Genomic DNA, 18,243 nt, shown 5'->3' on the forward strand with positions numbered 1-18,243 from the left:
AGCTATTCCCAAGGGAAATCAGTCTGTAATGTCCAGAATGTCATTGGGATACTAAGTAGTACTTATTATGAAGTAAAGGTGAAGTACCTTCTTTCTGCAGTAACATGGAGAAAAAAAAAACACCCAAAAGAATTGGAAGGAATAGAATCATGAAGTATATATTTGTCCGCAAAGTCAATATGCTAGTGTTTATTTGATATCAAAATATACATCTCCAGATGACCTTCAGTGTTACTAAACGGTACAACTTCTAGAGTCCAGACTAAATCGTAAAGCTGTAGTTTCACTGTCTACAGCACTGATATTGTTTGAGAAGTAGTAACATGTCGTGTTCTAAATCAATTCTATCATAGTCTGAGACATTTGTTTTTTGTTTAAAGGCTTAAAATATGTAGAAAAGTGTGCTTTTAGGCTAGAATTTAAAAGAAAGCACATGACAATATAAATAGTATTAACTCCATTGCCTGCAATCAAGACCTAGAAGATTCTGATATATTGGTGTTAGTTAACTTCTATAAGTAGTTAACTTCTGTTCAAGCAGTTGTTTTATTAAGAGCTTGGAGGTACAATTTGTAGCTTTAGAGGGCTCGTGATTGCTAAAACAGTGTGTGTATTTGCTAGGGGTTTAGACTTTGAAGGTTCTTTAAAAAGAAAAAAAGGGGGGTACTTGATGTTTTAGATGTTAAATTTTTTATTGTCTTATGTTTAAATGCCTGTTGATCTTAGCTAAAAAAATAGTTGCCTTAGTTGCTGTAGTAGATGTTATATGATTGTGTCCAGTATCTCAGAGACCTTTCTGTGCATCAAGTCCATCAAAATATTAATTACCCCAATAAAGGGAAAACCAGCTTAAGTCTTTTCATTGCCCAGTAAAGAAGAGAATATCAGTATTTTGATATGCTGTTGCTTGGTGCCGTATCTTGGAAGGAGACTTAACAGCTGGCGAAATGTGACCCAAAAAATTATACTTATGTGCCTTTTTTTAATTATCACTTTGGAGATATTTTCAATCTGACAAACTCTCCTCAATCTATATTTTTACAGTGCTTTTTAAATTTTTCTGAACATTAGATGCCTCCAGTGGTTATGCTCATTTGTCTACATATAGTGACAAGAAGTAGAAGTTAATAAGATCCAGGAATTACTTCAGCTACTGTTCAGATTTTAAAATCTCTTGCAAAACTCATGTTATCAAAATGCCTTTCCCTCCCCATACCGAATGCAATGCTAGTGCAGATAGATAAGAAAGGTTAGAGTTTCTTGTACAGAATCATTTTAATGTTTTGATGTACATATGTTCATTGTAACCCTTTTAAGTGTAATTGCAAGGTTGTCAGCGCTCTATATGACTCTGCGTTTAGAAATGAGTCAGATATTCCACAGAAGGTTCATTCCATCTTGCTGGGTATGCTGCTACCACAATGATATATACTGCTACTTTTCAGAGTTGTTTTTTACTGTAAATAGTTTTGAAGCACTCATGTGTTATGTGATAACAGCCTGCCTTAGGCTGCATGTGAGTTTATAGGTGTCTCATGTAGGTGGCTTTTTAATCTTGTTCAGCATTTCACTGTTTGTGTGAAGTTCACTGGCAGCTCAAATTAACAGTTGTGGGGCTTAGTTTCAGGCTGCTGATTCTATTAGTGACAATGTTTTAAATGCCATGGCCAAGAGGTAAATGATGATACATTTAAAGCCATTATTTCTTTGCTAAAACAGGAAAAATTAATATTATAGGTAAGACTCCTTGTTCACTCTTGTCTCTATCAAATAAATAGGCTTTATAAATAATATCATAATTTTTTTTTAATAAGATTTGAGGAAAATTTATCATAGAATAATTGAGGTTGGAAGGAACCTCTGGAGACCATCTAGTTGACTTCCGTGCTCAAAGCAAGGTCAGGTAGAGCAAGTTGTCCAGGGCCCTCACCGGTCAGGTTTTCCATCGTTGAAGATGGAGATTTCACAGTGTCTCTGGGCAACCTGTTTTACTGTTTGACCACCTTCACAATAAAGAAAGGGTTGTGGGGTTTTGTTGTTGTTTGCTTCTCCCCCCGTGTTTCTGTGAAATTTCCTGTGGTTCATTTTGTGCTCAGTGCTTCCCATCTTGTTGGATACCACTGGTTTCAGCTTCTTTACTCCCTCCAGACAGGTATTTGCAGAAGTTGTCAAGAGGTTTTATCATAGGGCATTTAATTTTTTTATTCTATTAAATATCTTCCAAGGGATATAACTTAGTAGTAAAGGAGAATAGCATACCAAATGGGCTGCATGCTGTTGGAAAAACTTTTTTATGTAAAGTGGAAGGTGGTACATTTACTGTCTGCAGCCTAATCCTTATTTTAGACTGCCAGCTAAGCACACAAAGTGCTGAAAGTTTTCTGTAGGAGCTTTTAGTGTCTACACATGATTTCTAGAATTATCATTACTATAAATCATAAAATCATTAAAGATCAAACCCTGGGGTAGGTGAGGCATATTTAGACCATCTCCTAAACTAGCTGTTACATTTGTAAAGACTTCATATAATACAGTCTTCACAGGCAAATGTGTCCACCTAATTTAAGTCTTCTTTGCTGCAAGCAGTTGAAATCTTCAAACTCTCCTTCCTGGTCTGTATTTTCCTAAAAGTTGTATTTTTCTTGGACAAAGTCCAGAGAAATCTTGGATCCATGTCTTGGATGTGTATTGTCTGAACTGATTGCAGACTTTATTTTACATGAGGAAAAAATGAGCATTGCTGTTAGTCTTGGAAATGGCAGTACACTTCTTTGCAGCAGTGTCATGTCAGTGAACCATTCAGTCTGTGGTTCACTTTAATCCCCTGATCAGATTTCAATAGTATTTAAGTTTACTGGGCTTGAAATTTTTACCCAAATGTGGTTGGATATCTGTAACTGGTTTATAGCTTAGCTGTAAGCTCAGATCAGTTCACTGGAAATGTGTTTAACCACATTTTTTCTTCTGTTTTTGTCATAAAGGATGACTGTACTTTATGACCCTTCAGTAGCTGTGAACAGTCATGTAAATGGGGTACATTCAGTTGTATAAACTCAAAAGATTCCTGTAACAGTTTCCTAATAAATGAGTAACTGGTTTTTCTGTTTTTTCTTTGATAAACTTTAACAGTAATGCTTTACTTGAAGTTTTTGTCACATCTAAAATGAAAACTTTCTGCTCTGGAAAACAGCTGCTTTACCTTATGTACTGCATTTCTGTAGTCCGGTAGTTCAATATGTACAGCAGTTATTTCAAGTACATTAATCTGCTTGCAGTTGCACTAAAAACTGTATAAATACTGGACAAAACCAAGTATTCAAGAACTTCATGACTATACTGGGTGTTGTGGCCTGTATGTTGAGAATCTCGCAATTCAGAAACCTCACATTACTTATTTGGAGGTGTCAAAATCCAGCTTCTTTAGGTCTGGAGAAGAATATGGCTGTTCCACAAACTTGTATCGATGGAAATAAATGTGTTGATGAGCTAATTGGATTAAAGAATGAAAGAGGCAATAAATGAAGGATCCCAAGAAAAGCAGTAACCAGACATGTTCGAGAGTCCTGTTTTGAAATACAACTGCGGAAAGCCTTAAGGGCTCATTAACACTGATAAGACTTTATGCTTGTTACTGAGACTGACTCAAAAAAGATATTGGCTATAAGAGCTCATGCAATGTGGAGGATAGGCCCTAATAAGCCCATCCTTGTTTAGTCATACCAACTGTTTGAGAATTAATTTCTTCTCAGTTAACAGCTATATTTATAAGGATTCTCTTGGATTTTTCTGGTTTCTATGGCTTGGAAAAAAACAGTGTGTGCATTCTGTATGACTTCTGGGGAGCTAGTTCTGTTTGACCCAAAGCGTATTCCTAGAAAAATGTTTGTTCTTCATTAGAAACTTTGTCTTGTGAAGGGACAGACTATCAGTTGTGTAGGTTCATTAGTCACTTATTTTCATCATGGAACTGCTGCCACTTGTAGCTTTTGTCTATTAGACTTGGACCTGCATTGAATTTCTTACCCATTTGTACCATTTATGTATGGATTAAAATCTTCCTCCTAGGTATTCTTTAAATGAAGTTAGTTGAATTATTAAGGTTTTTGCTTTTTTTAAAAAAAAAAAAAGTAAATCTAATTTTCATGTCAGTTTTTGTTGTGGTAGTCTTTCAAGTTTCTTTCAGCCCGCTTCTTTCAAACTGTGTGTACTTCAGCTGGCAATACAATCATATGTTTGGTTTATGCCTAAATTCACAGGCCAGTACAGAATAAATGACACTTGCATTATTCTTGTTTTACCATGACTTAGAAACCTTTATAATAACTTCAGGCTTTCCAGTTATTAATGAAAAGGTGAAATAATTTAGGTATTAGAAAGTAATTTCGGGAGGGATGCCTCTGTTACCACTTCTGGATGTGTAAGTATAAAATATATACAAATACAGATAACACTTCAGGATCAAAAACTTAGAGCTTTTGATGCATTTAATATACATTGTTATCTTTTATTGTTCAGATTAATAGAATGTCATTGATACAATAATATTTGAGTAAGATTCTGTTTTCTCAACACATAGCCTACATTGCCATTTTAGATTTTTATTATTTTCTGCCTGGTGTCTCTGCTTCTTCTCTACAAAGGAATAAAGCTCCCATAGGCTCCAAGAGTAAAGCTTGCTAAACCTTTATGGATTTCTTGAGCTTTCCAGGGCATCTGAGTAGGTAATAGTAATCAATCCTCATGTAACTGAATCGTGTCCCATACGTATTGCAGGAAAGTATGTGTTGTATTTATTGATTAAACTTGTCTTGAATTTCAAAAGCTCACACTAAACTCACATTGGATTAGCATTAATTATCTTCTTCTAAGCATATTAGGGTTCCATATTTCCTTCTTTTCTCTCCTACTACCCGGTCAATTTTGGATGGATGCTGCTGGTAAATGGTAATTGGTAGAATAATAGGAATGTTAGTTGGAAGAGACCTCTCGATTGTGGTGTGAGAGGGATCTCTTATGGGGAAGAGGAGGTTGGGTTTGTGAGTAGTATTTCTTTTGTTCTTTTGAAACTTGAAAACTTTTGGTGCTAGAAATTCCACAGCCTTCCTGGGTAACCTGCTGAGCTGTATTATGCACAAAAGAATTTCCTCCACCTTCCAAACCATAATTTATGGCTGTTGTCAGTAGTTGCATGACCTGCAAAAACCTGTATGCTTCCACTTGTAGCTTATATCTATCCCACAGATGTTTCTAGTATGAAGTACAGAGTTAACTACTGCTGCAGCTGGATTTTGAATGCAGGAGTGCTTGACATTCAATATGGAGATAAGCATTAGAGGTACTTCAGTATTAGAGATATGTTGAATTCCTTCTGTCAGAATAGCTCCCTTCAGATAGGTATAAAAAATCTGAATAAGAAGGTAGCCTTTTTAAAAGATACTTACCTTACTGGAAATGATCCCGTTTATCAAACTGATGTTGGTATATAGACATATGTCAAAAATACAGCATCCTAAAAAATACTACGTGTCTGTGGAATAGGAAGGGAAAAATAGCATTGTACAGCTTAACAGCAATTGATGCCTATAGTATTGAGCCCTCATTTAAGAAAGGCTGTTTGAATAAGTGACTCTAAACTGCTGAGTCTATTGATACCTTAGCAATACTAAGGAGTGGGTGCTAAGAAGGACTGTGTGGAAAAACTGGCTAAGGTAGAAACAAAATATAGAACTCATGGCTTTCAAGTCCTATGGTTTCTGTCCTAAAAAAGCCAACAAACAACAGACCACCACAAAACTCAATCAAAATTACTTCAGCAAATAGTTAAAATGCTGCAACTTATCTGGCTAAACCTATCAAATTATGTGGAATGCTATCTAGCATTGCAAAGATGATGAACTCTAAAGGACAATAAGCGTGGTCATAGAATCTTTTACTTGCTGTAAAGTTGCACTACATGAGAGGACAAAGATCTGTGTGTATTAAGCATGTGAACGAACGTATCAATTTGAAGTAAAGGAAAAAGCTAAGATGAGGTCTGCTGTGAGGTGTCAGTGCCAGTTTATGGGCAACTTAGTATACTCTGATGTAAAGAATGTGATTTAGATTTTCAAGATTGATGGTTTGAACTGGAACAGGTGCATTGAGGAGATGCAGGAGGATCAGGAAATGGTGTATTTAAAGCTCGAGATCTGTATGTTGGGGCTTGTTTGAGAGGTGCTAGAATTAATGATTAAGAAAGGATATGTTTATTCAATATAAACTAATAAAGTTGGTTGGGTAAAAGAAAAAAATGTCATCTCACTTAACAAATACTGGCAAAATCCTCATTCATTTAATCTGGAGCATCCCTATAGTCTTGAAGCTGAAAGGCTTCCAACAGTCAGAAAGTCAGGTTTTAAACCTGTAGAAATGGAGCTTGTGTCAGAATGGAGGTGAAGTTTACACTGATGTACAGGCAGTTGCCTGCAGTGCTGCTGTGCCTCCTACACGGAGGGTATCTCTGGTCTTTGGACAAGACTTTGAGACTTTAACTTAGAGAAATCAACACTGTTGCAATTTCACCCCTAAAATGAAGTGACCTTTTATACTAAAAGGTAATGAAGGTGGTAAGAGAAAGCAAGGTACTTATGATACACATCTGATACATAACTTGTAAGATACCTCAACCACTGCTATTGAAATATATTCTGGCCTTTCTATGTAACTATAAATATGATAGGGAAATGCAAGGGTTAGGGTTAAAAAACAGCCTTGAATAACTTCAAATGTGTGTTGTAAAGATGATTACACTTTTATACATTAAAATTATGTCATGTAAAACAACCAAAACGCAGAATCCTTAACTTCAGTAGCTAAGTTATGGAATTCTTTTTCCTTCCTTCAGATAACAGTGATCTAATTGCTTGTACAGTCATAACAAAGGATGGAGGTCAAGTTCAAAGGTTCCTGGCTGTGGATATATACCAGATGAGCTTGGTTGAGCCAGATGTTGCCAGACTTGGATGGGGCGTAGTTAAGTTTGCAGGCCTTTTGCAGGTAAGAGGAGTTTTAATATGGGTGGTTACTTTTTCTCAGCTGAAAATCTACATTTATGTTAAATAGTAATACCAATATTAGCTTGTATATTTAAGCTCTGTACCATGCTTACTTGTTTCTTCTGTTACTAGTCTTTTTTTTCTAGGTTTTGCCTTTTAAACTATTTCTGATTTTGTGAGGAAGTTTACATAGCTAACTAAAGACAAACTTGAAAATAAGGTAACTTAACTTCCCCGCATATATTGGGCTGTGTTCATTTGAACACTGGAATCATATACAGTTAGGATTGAGTCCCAAGCACTTGCCTTAAGTAGCACAGTAATGAACTCTCCTAGAGTTCTGGTCTTACTACACATGTAGGGAAGATGACAGGTTGTAACTTCAAAATCGTCTGTGCTTTTCTAGTTTATTTCAAAAGCTTTAAGAAGCTTCCCTCATTTGTATCTTTCTTGCCTTAGCCAACACTGTATTTCCTTAAAACTTGCTATGGCCAAATAACTCAATTGAATTTTAAACTGACAATCTCTGTAAGTACTAATTTCTGAAGAGCTAAATTCAACATTGTACAACTTGTATAGTCCTTTTTCTTAACACAGAAACTGTTCCTAGGTGCTTTAGTGAACCATTCATAGGGTTTTCTTTTAATGTCGGTATTTATAGTTCTAAAATGCAAACTTTTTTATTAACCAACTTGCTTTCTGTTTCTTTTTAGGATATGCAGGTGACAGGAGTAGAGGATGACAGTAGAGCTCTGAACATAATAATTCATAAACCTGCCTCAAGTCCTCATTCTAAGCCCTTCCCTATCCTTCAGGCTACATTTATTTTTTCGGATCACATCCGCTGCATTATTGCAAAGCAGCGGCTTGCAAAAGGCCGTATCCAAGCTCGGCGTATGAAAATGCAGAGGATAGCAGGTGAGCCGTTAGTTCAAAATGATTTTGAGAAACAAGACTTGGATGTCATAGCAAATCACTCTGTAACACAAGCATGTGTTAGAAAAATCTAAGTAGTGGTGTGCCACAGAAAACTGTAAACCAGTGTCTAGTTTCCAAGCAATAGATTTTCTTGGAGTAAAATGTGTTTTCACATTTAATGATAGATGTGTCAAAGGAAGGACGAAAAAGGAGTCTTGTTTTGTTGCCGCTAGCTGCCAGTCATCTCACAAAACTCAGCATTTCTCTTTAAATGTGATTCAGTGATTCAAAATTCAAATGCCCTACTTAAAAAGCAGATGTTCTATTGCCTTAGGACTAAACTGGAACTGAGCTTGCCTGAGTCCCGAGATGGATGGTGTCCCAGTGGTGTTACTGTAATGTTTAATGCTTGGATGAGCAATCCTAAATGTTGAGTCAGCAGCTATATTTCTGTGAGTGAAGGAAATGCATGCAAAGAGATGAAGGAAAGAGTTAATTTGAGTAAATAGCAAAGAGTGATTAAAATATTAGTCTAATATTAAGTGACTGAAGAATAAATTGAAGCTTACCAGTAAACTGAATGTATTGGAGAGTTTAGAAAAGGAAACTCTGAAGTACAGGAGGGAAAATAGCTGGACAAATGAAAAGAGACACCAGCTGTCTAAGTTACTTGGATTGTCCAGTAGCGGTAATGAACTAATCAGAGCTGTGAAAAACACAGTCATAGCTGGTATTAAAATTATTGAGTTGGCCAGAGAATTTCTCTGAGTATAGATGATTTAAGATCATTTTAGTTTCTTATGGTTGTGTAGGAAGCTAAATATAAGAGTGTTTTATGCTTTGCCTTTACAGAATAGATATGTAATACATATATGGCTTGCTTCATGTAAAAAAGTGCATAGCAAGTTTGAGGTTAATACAGGTCTATTTTGATACTAAAATTTTAGGTTGAGTGGTAATGGGAATGCTTTTTTTTTTTTTTTTTTTTTTTTTTTTTGCCAGTTGACAGCAGATTGTCTCTTTACGTGACTTTCTGCAATGTTCAGTTGTAACTAATGAATGACTATTTGTACAGTGAAAACCAGAAGACTTATTTTTTATCTTTTAAATAATTCCAGTGGCTTACTTCATGCAAGGAGCTTACTTTAATCCTTTTTTCCTCCTCCACTGTATTCTGAGGCTTCCTTAGCATGAATGTGTAGACAGCAGTGGTAGGAAAGTTTGCCATAAATGCTGTGTCTCTTCTTTTTCTAATGCAGTTGTAACCATAATTAAGAGGTAAATGCAGGCAAGTCATGTCAAACAATAGGGTTCATTCTCAAGATTCTGAGAAAACTATCAATTTTATTTTCACCTACTCTTCCTTTTATGTATTTTTGAGTAACAAAAATTATCAATTGTGATTAAACATAGTTCTGCTGGATCTTCCTGTTCAGCATTCAACTGCAATTATGAGTTTTGGACACAGTTCTTCAGCTACAGCCCAACACCTTCCATTTAGATTTTATGATCAGTCACGGCGTGGTAGCAGTGATCCTACAGTGCAGCGCTCTGTTTTTGCATCTGTTGACAAAGTTCCAGGTAAGATTAGCATTCCTTAACAAGTAATTTCTGCTTTGTGATTTGAATCTGCAACAGCTGAACTGTAACTTGTATGAGCAATGAAGAGCTTACTGTGATAGGTTTCTGAACACACAACTCCAGGATAAGACTTATGGAAAAAGTTACTGTTAGAGAAACAAGTAATACCTGGGTGTGAATTCCAGGTACATTGTGAGCAATATCTGTGGCAGTTTGTCCAACTAAACTGAAAGTGTCTTAACGCATTGCCTTCCTTTACAAATTGAGTTAAATTGTTCCACGTACTCAGTATTTTTGCAGCTTCTGTCAGTTGTGCATAGTTCCTCCTTTAATTTGGTTATGATCATTTTCTTGCCAGTTTGAAAAGTAGCTGGGATACTGTGTGCTGCTTCATCTACCGTAGAGGTAGCAGAAGAGAAAAGGACCACCACAGCTACGTAGCTTGAACATTAGCACAGAGCTTGGAATTGGGATTAAAGGTAGTTTGTTCAACCAACCACATAGTTACTTTGAATTCCAGGAAATGGAAACTTCCACTGTATGCACATGCAAATCAGGAGGAAGAAGTATTTTGAAGTTTTATTTGATACTAAGTGCAAGAAACTGGGCACAGAACATGAAGTATTTCAAATGCTGTGTTTTTGAAATGCATTTGATGACAGCCAATAGTATAATAAAACTGGATTGCTACACTATTTTACAGCTGGTTACCAAATGCATATCAAAGGCCTCTTCCTTCTCCCCTTTTCTTCACTAATGAGTGTATGAGGTTTCCTAGTTACAATTGATTTTCACAGGAATCTCTTTGTGTTTATCCTTTAATCAGGCTTGGAGTGGTTTTCACTTTGAGAGTGATTTTGCTCCTTTTAAAAAAAAAATTGAACAAATTGTAGTTACTACCTTTGTGTATCCATTTCTTAATGCTCCAGCTTTTAAGTGATGCTTGAGAGTTCTGCAAATGTCACATAGTCTGTTAATTTGATTGTACTTGTAAGCAACACGTTATGCTTTCCTTCGATGATAGTGGGTTTTGCCAATTTAAGGGAGAGCCATTGTTTTGGCAATATTTTTAGAAGATGAATCACTTTCCTTAGTAGGACCATGCCAGCTGAACATCCAGGGTGGGTTTTAAGAAATTGGCAGTGATATAAACGTTTTCACCCCTCCTGGAAATTTCACTCTGTGGAGAATTTTGGTACAACTGTTGAATCAGTTTGCTAATCCATCTTCTCATTGAATGTAGAGTTTTCAAGAACTTTTATTTCAGCCTGATCTGCCTCATTCTCTATTGTAGTGCATACACAAAGCTCTACATATATCACTAGAGAGCATGTAGTTATCTTATTGTAGTCAACCTGTGTTTCACTTTGTTTTGTTGTTTCATGGTCCAAAGTTAAAATCTGATTTAAAAGCGCTTCTTGATACCTCGGAAGAAGAAGGTGGGAGTTGTTATAGCTTAAACCCAGCTTTTGTGCAAGGTGGGTGAAAGGTGGCAAGAATGGACCACGCTTCAGAACATCCCAATTCAGAACATGCTAATACTCCTTACGAAAAGTATGGGTTAAGCAAATGCAGTGAGATGATGTAACCATCCCAGATGACTGGCTTGAGAAACTGGGCAGTTCTGATCAGAGGAGAACAGAAGGAAGAATCCTTATCTTGATAGATTTTATCACCTCTTGAAGCTCTCTTTATAAAGGACACCATTTTCAAAGAAACAAGTGGATTTGGTAGATGTCCTGTGAACATAGGTCTTATATTGAAAGAAATCATCACTTCCTCTCCAAGCAAACTCAAATACTAGGTTCAAATCAAAGCTGTTTACAGATACATATATATATATACACACACTTGGTGTGTCTAAAGGGTAATCTTGATGATTTCCTGCAAAATCTACATCTAAATATTTTAACAAGTGAGGTCACTTCCCTACTGAGAAAATTTATATTTGAAAGCAAATTGAATCACTAGATCTCTCTTAATTTTTTCTTCATTTTTAATACCTTAGTATATGAGGATGATGATGATGATGGTAAAATTTTTGGAGGAAAGGTCGGAAAGCTACTTTTTGTTAGCGTCAGTCTGCAAGCACAGTATGGCCATCCTAATTATAAAATCTGAAGGAAAAAATTGTCTTCTATAGCTATGTAGCCCTTTAAATGAAAAAGAAAATGTAGGCAAGAATTCTATGTAACTTTTTCATCACTTGTTGGGAATAGGAAGGCTTTAAACAACACCCAAGAATTGTTTAAACAGTGCTTGAGATTGTTCAAATTTATGTGAAGAAAGTTTATTTTAGTGTTATCAAATATTACTCATTCTAAAAGCATATTATACGCTTAAAAAATGGTGTGCCTTTCTTTAGTGATTCACCACAGGCTGGTATAAAATCGTAGATCTTTATTTGTGGGTTTTTTAACTAGTACTGTGTATGTATTCTTGAAATAGTCAAGCTTTTGTAATTTATTGCTGCCTTCATCAACAGTAAGAAAACATACTTTTGATCAAAGTACTAACGAGGAGCTTGACATTCTCAGCTGATGAGCATCTACTCTTGTTACTGATTTTATGAGGTTAGATTGCTCAGCACATTTGAATGTCATACAAGTTATTTTGGAACTGCACTGTGGGACTCTTAACAACCCTTTCATGTTCATCATCAAGCACAGCTACTGGAGGAAGGTCAGATTGGAATAGTTTAGTTAAGTACTTCTAAGTTACTTCCAGTGTGAAATAGTTCAAGTATCCCATTCTCCATAATTCGAGGATACAGTTGCTTTTACAGCCCATGAGTATACATAAAGTATTTTGTTAATCATTTGTTCTATGCAGGAATAATGGAGGACAACTGCTAAGTCAGTTTGTCACCTCATTTTGTTGTTGTTGTTTTTAATTAATATTCTTTGAACCATAAATTTTTATATTTAGTTAGATAATTAGTTATGGCAGCTACTTTTAAAGACGTAACTCTGCTGCCTTCTTACATGTATTTATATTGCCTAGTCATCGGAATTGTATAAGCTATATAGTAATCTTTCTGTCATGATCAGAATGATGTAGAACTGATTACTTCTGTGCAGAGGTATTCAAGCAGAAGTGCCTGTTTAAGGTAGTTTGACAATGCTAAGATTATACAAGCTACAACTAATTTGATTTATGTAATATTACTGCTTGTAATATTACTTGCTTGTGTGCAAGAAATGAAAGATAACATTGAAACTGAGTTAAATAAGCAGGGCTACTATTTAAGATTATTTGGAAGCAAATGTTTCAATGTAAGGACGTGAGTCTATGAGCACTGTTCTGCAAAGTCTTTAGATAGGCAGTCCTCCTGAATGTGAGCAGCTTTTCACAGATGGACAGATTAACCCTTGTTTGTTTCTTCTACCATTTTGGTGAGGATGGAAGGTTTATCCTCCCTTGGAAGTGCAAACCATTTGTGGATATAGAATGCTTTGGATGGGTACAGCTTTTTCCAGCACTGTAAGGGAAACAAAATAGATTGATGTAAAAACTCCTATACCAATGGCTTTAGTAACTGTTCCAAAACCAACTTTCATTCACTTTAAAAGATGTCTTTGCCTCACTTCTGTGGTCACAAGTCCATTGATTATTCCTTGTTTCCTATCCTAACTGGTATTTCAAAATATGAAGTATGTATGAGAAGCCTAATGCATGTTTGCCATATTAAAAACTATATGTATCAGTGGCCCTGAGTGCTATAGAAGTCTTTCACATTTGAGGTAGTTTAGTTTGTGGTTAACTTTTTGCAGACTATCAGGCGTCACTGCGTGTGACCTCAGTTTAACTTACCTAAATGATTGTAGAAGATCAATCAGTTGGGTTTCTGAAATAAAATACATGGGTTTATTAACACTTAAGAAGTAATTAGCTGCTTCACAAACTGTTTTATTTTTAAATAAAATAGGTGTCTCCTGCAGTGGTGGTTATTTAATTCTTTCAAGTGGTATTCCTCTTGGACATAATGAATTGTAACTTCAAATAAGAGAAAAGCTTGCTAAAAGTGGCATTCGCCCATCTAAAACTGTGATGCAAGTGCTACGGCTATTCAGATGGCATTGTGTTTCTGCAAGTGGTTTTGAGTCTAGTTCTTGTGTATAAGGATGGAGAGTAGAAGGTAAGAAGTGGGACTGCAGATTAGGTCAGACTGTTAACAGGGCTTGTTAGCTTTTGTTTCTTCCTTTCTTCATCCATTCTGGGGTTGTTTTTTTTCTGTGCAACACAACCTGTCAGTGTGTGTTGCTGCTAACAGCATTTTCCTGACATGTCATGTCTGTGTGTTAAAGCTTTCATATGCTTCTTGTAATGAGTCCATTTAAATTGTTTTGACTGTCTGCCTGCTGTGTGGCACCAGCAAATTCCCCATATAGGATATGCTCTGAATGAATCATCCATCCGGTGCCATGGGAGATTCTCCATTTAAAAGAATAAAGAAGTGTGCAATGGTGCATTTGCTTTCATACCTGATTGTCAGATGCTTTCCTGTTCAGTGTTTACTGTGCAGTTGAAGGCAACAAGTAGTACATTGTTAGGTGTCTCACAGTGCATATTGTGGCCACTTTCAATAATTCGGGGGACTGCCAATAAGAAGTCAGCTTAGCACCACTCTGATGCAATATTTGCGCTTCCCCTTTCTCAATTTGTTCATATGGGTTAGCTCTATCAAGCTGATTATTAACTCATAAACTTCATTGTCCTATTTTGCAGGTTTTGCTGTAGCCCAGTGTATAAATCAGCACAATCCATCACCACTCTCATCACCATCACCTTCCAGTGGCAGTGGGAGTACAGGGCGTTGTGATTCAGTGGCTGCAAGTTCAACCTCCACCCCTTCTGCTGCACAGAGCCCATCAGGTATTAAATCATGATTTTCAGCCTAGACACGTTAAGGGATATAGGATAAATCTATAGGATACTGTAAAATTAAGTTAGTGTATTAATAGATTAAAATCTGTAGGGCTTTATGGTTTCAGATCATGTGATCATTCAACTAAATCGGTTAAAGTAAATTGTGAAGCTTTCTGGAACACTAATGAATACTTGCCATCTTTCAGCAGTGATTTTAAGTACTGGTGAAATAATGTCCTGCTTGTCTGACTTGTCTCCTAGCACATACAACTTAAAAGGTTGTTGTTTGTTTTTAAACTGAAGTATTGCTTTGCATGAATTTGCAATGTATACTGTTAGCCTTTCACCACAGTGGCTAGGTTGAACTCCACATGAAGCATCTTTTTTGAACTGGGTGACATTTGCTTCTATGTTTATCTGATACTCATGTTGATTTGTAACAATGGGTCAAACATGAAATACTTGAGAACAGTTATTTAGGATGCTGATGTTGTGAAGCTTTTGCAATAACACTGTTCTGGCTGAAGCCACCACATTCGAGGAGGCTGTTTCACTGGTGGAGAAGCAGCTGCCATAAAAGTATACTGACAGTGTAACTTTCATTAATGTAGCTACTACCATGTGTTTGTGTGGTCAGTATGTTTAGTATGTTTATACTGAGACTTCTGTTGCGTTAGAATGCCTTCATTCCTCCTTTTTTTGTGTAGCATTTATAGAGAATTTGTAATGGTGGTTGTTCTGAGTGCAAATTATGTGTGAGGTAAAGCCTCAAGCTGGAGACTAAACAAGAAGTAACCCTGAAGGATACATACCACAGTGTTTTCATGCTGGAACAGACCTACTCTACCTCAGTTTAGTTATAAGGCAATAGAGGTAGCTTGATTCTCAAGACCTTTTAAAACAGACCCCTCATTTAACAGTCACTTCCAATGTTAATCACTCCTTGGAATTGTTGTTCTGCTTCCCCCTTCTAAGACATACACCATTTTGCCTTTATTGGAAAGCTCATGTAGATACAAGCTTTATTGCAGTTCTACAGAAAATTGTGCAATCTTTGTTGGGCATTTAGTATATTGTAGATTTCATTGAACAGCATCAGGAGATCAATGTACATTTTATGTCCAAAGTGACCATCCCTGCAAAAAATGTTGCTGGAAAGGGTAAGAAAGGTTACTTAGGAGGTTTATGAATGATATGCAAATTCTAGCACTCAGAATCTAGATTAAAACACATCTGTTGCTGTAAGAGACATATAGTCAAAATATTCCTGCAACATGTGTAATTCAAGAATACAATTTGGAATATTTTTCTATGTGCAGTCTATTAAAAAATTTGGAAGGACCTAATTTTATTTCCTCTGTTGGTAGGTGACTGTTGTTACCTAGTCTCTTGATGACCTAGATAATATGTGGTGTTTACACAGAGAAGTGGTACCTTTTGTCAAAAGTGTCAGTATAGGTTTGCACCACAAAAATCATTTGTTTGACTGCATCTTTCTCCTTTGCAGTGTAAAAAGTCTAATTTATAATGGCCTTCTATTTGCATCCTCTATGATGAGGAAGTGAAATGCAACTGCAAGTTCTTGGCAGCAGTGATAACAGAAAACTGGGGTAAAGGAAATGAAAATTAAAAATGTAAATTATTTTTGTTGCCAGAAGCAACATATTAGTTCAAAGAAATATCCAGCAAGACCATACTCCATGTTTCAAACTGAGTACATCCAGAGCACATAATTGCTTATCTAGCATAAAAAGATAGTGCTTTATAACCAGAGACTATAGTTAAAATCTACTTACACAATATGTTGGCATCTATATAACATAAAGTTCTGTTTGTTTCCTGGAATTTAAAAAGCTTGGTGGCAGGAGGCTGCTTATTGTTTTCAGAAAAAAACCCAAACAAGTAAATTCTCTCCTTAGCACTCAAAAAACCTAAAAAATTCACAAAAAACCAAACAAAATACACACACAAAAAAATAACCAAAAAAACCCCACCAACCAAAAAAGAGGGGAAGGTTGGGGTTTTTTAAATACCTGGTTTCAGTCTGCGCATTACCAGTTAGGTTGCATGAACTGTCCACGTTTAGTATGATCTGTGGCTTAATCATAAAGTATGTTCAAAATGCCACATCAGGCAGGAAAACAGTCTTTAGCTGAGTTTTGGTGTTTTGCACAGGATCTAGGTGCAGTGATGTAGATGCTTTAGCAAATGTAGTTGTGAAAATACAATTCTGTCCCCTACCACTATGAGCAAAGTCTATGGAAATTAATGTGAAAATGTGCATCAGCTACTTAAGTCCCAGGTCAGCAGCTTACGTTAGGCTGCTGCCGGGATGACTTCTGAGCTCAGCTCCTGGATTTTGTACTGCTAACTACTTGGAGAGCAATAACAAAGAGGAAGACAGTGACTGTATGTGCATGAGCAGGTAATTCAGTGCAACTGGAGGATGGACAGTTGGTACTGAGGTGCATGTATCTGATCTGCCTGTAGTTTACAAATTTTGTTGTAGACTATATTTACTCTACCCTTTAGGACCAGGCATCCTTGCCATGTATGTGATTGTCTAAAGGACCAGTTATTAGGTCAGATGTATATTGCTATTCAGATTTGAAGTGTATTTGGTGCACAGTTGCAGCATATCATATAGTTTGGTTTCTTTGTGAATGCACAGAAACTGTTCCTAAAAATCAGACTAAAGCAGTAAGTATACATAATTCTTCAAAGTTACTGTTGGTTAGTACCAAACTGCTAATGTAACTGCAGCCAGTAATGGACAAGTAATGTTTTAAGTAGTTATAGCTGAGTGGTTAACAGTGTCTCAAGGTCCTTAGTATGGACTAGAGAGAGTGTTGAGATCCCTGGAGCTGGGTCTTTGCGGGGTGGAGGGAGGATTTTCTCCAACCCAGGGAGCTTTGTTGACACTTTTTGCTGATCTTCAGTGTCAGATTAATTCTTTTGTCAGTTCCTGGGAACAGTGCTTCTTCATGAACTGATTTAACCACTTCACTGCAAGTTTGTAATATTTACAGTGTTTATATGTAATTATGATCTATACTGGGAACTGTTGCCAGGAGCACAACCGAGAAAGAGATTATCTGTTTGGTATGCCCAGATCCATAGGCTTCTGTGTGGACAGAAGTGCGCTGCTGAAAGAAAAGATAGTGTCTTGACCACTGTCTGTGTTGTATCAGGTTTTACTGACCACTCACTGCTTTGGGGAAACAGTTGTTTGGTATTCACCCACTTGAATGTAAAACAATATGGTTTTCCCTTAACCTTTTGAGGACAATTGAAAATAAACTGCCTTACTTTGCTGTGAAGCAGAAGAGGAGGCTTGCATGATGTGAAGTGGCTCCTTCAAGAAGAAAGTAACAGGTAGCTGGTTAACAGCAGTTACGTAGATCTGTTTTATGCCCCAAGGTAGCACTTGAATGTTGCCACCATCTGTCACATTTGAATCTCCCTTCTCATTTCCCATTCCATTTTAAACACACTCACGTGAGCACACGTATGTGCTCTCTATCCCTCCTTCCTTCCCTGCTCCCATGTTTGTTCTGGCAACTGCTCAGGTTGTTGACCATGAAGAACCTGCTAGATTACTCATAAACTTCAGTCAAGAATGCCAGACAAGGTAAAGGGGAGATGTGTATGTGGCCTTCCAGGAAACTCCCTCAGCTACCTTCCTTCAGAGCAACATCCTAAACCACAACAGCTGTTTCTCCTGTACACTTGTGTTTATAGTGTCCTAAGCTACTGTCTGCTGACAGATTTAAAAAGTTTGGAGCTTGATACATCTGAGATGGTACTTGTAATCTTCACAAAGTTGTTTCAGGAAATAAGA

The 18,243-nt window shown here is 36.6% G+C and overlaps 1 protein-coding gene across 6 annotated transcripts in view; it reads left to right on the forward strand.

Moving 5' to 3' along the window:
• CLEC16A (C-type lectin domain containing 16A) overlaps window positions 1-18,243 on the forward strand; it is a 73,897-nt gene that overhangs the window by 43,526 nt on the left and 12,128 nt on the right. For all 6 annotated transcript variants that reach the window (XR_013957090.1, XR_013957091.1, XM_080619921.1 and 3 more), the window contains 4 exons: window positions 6,884-7,035; window positions 7,748-7,952; window positions 9,366-9,533; window positions 14,262-14,408. Coding sequence is in view for 4 of the 6 variants with exons in the window: in XM_080619921.1 (XP_080476047.1) it covers window positions 6,884-7,035; window positions 7,748-7,952; window positions 9,366-9,533; window positions 14,262-14,408 (672 nt within the window). In the remaining 2 variants the exon portion in view is untranslated. The remainder of the gene's footprint in view (window positions 1-6,883; window positions 7,036-7,747; window positions 7,953-9,365; window positions 9,534-14,261; window positions 14,409-18,243) is intronic.

The sequence above is a fragment of the Psittacula echo genome (assembly GCF_963264785.1).
Source record: "Psittacula echo genome assembly, chromosome: 5".
Lineage (NCBI taxonomy): Eukaryota > Metazoa > Chordata > Aves > Psittaciformes > Psittacidae > Psittacula > Psittacula echo.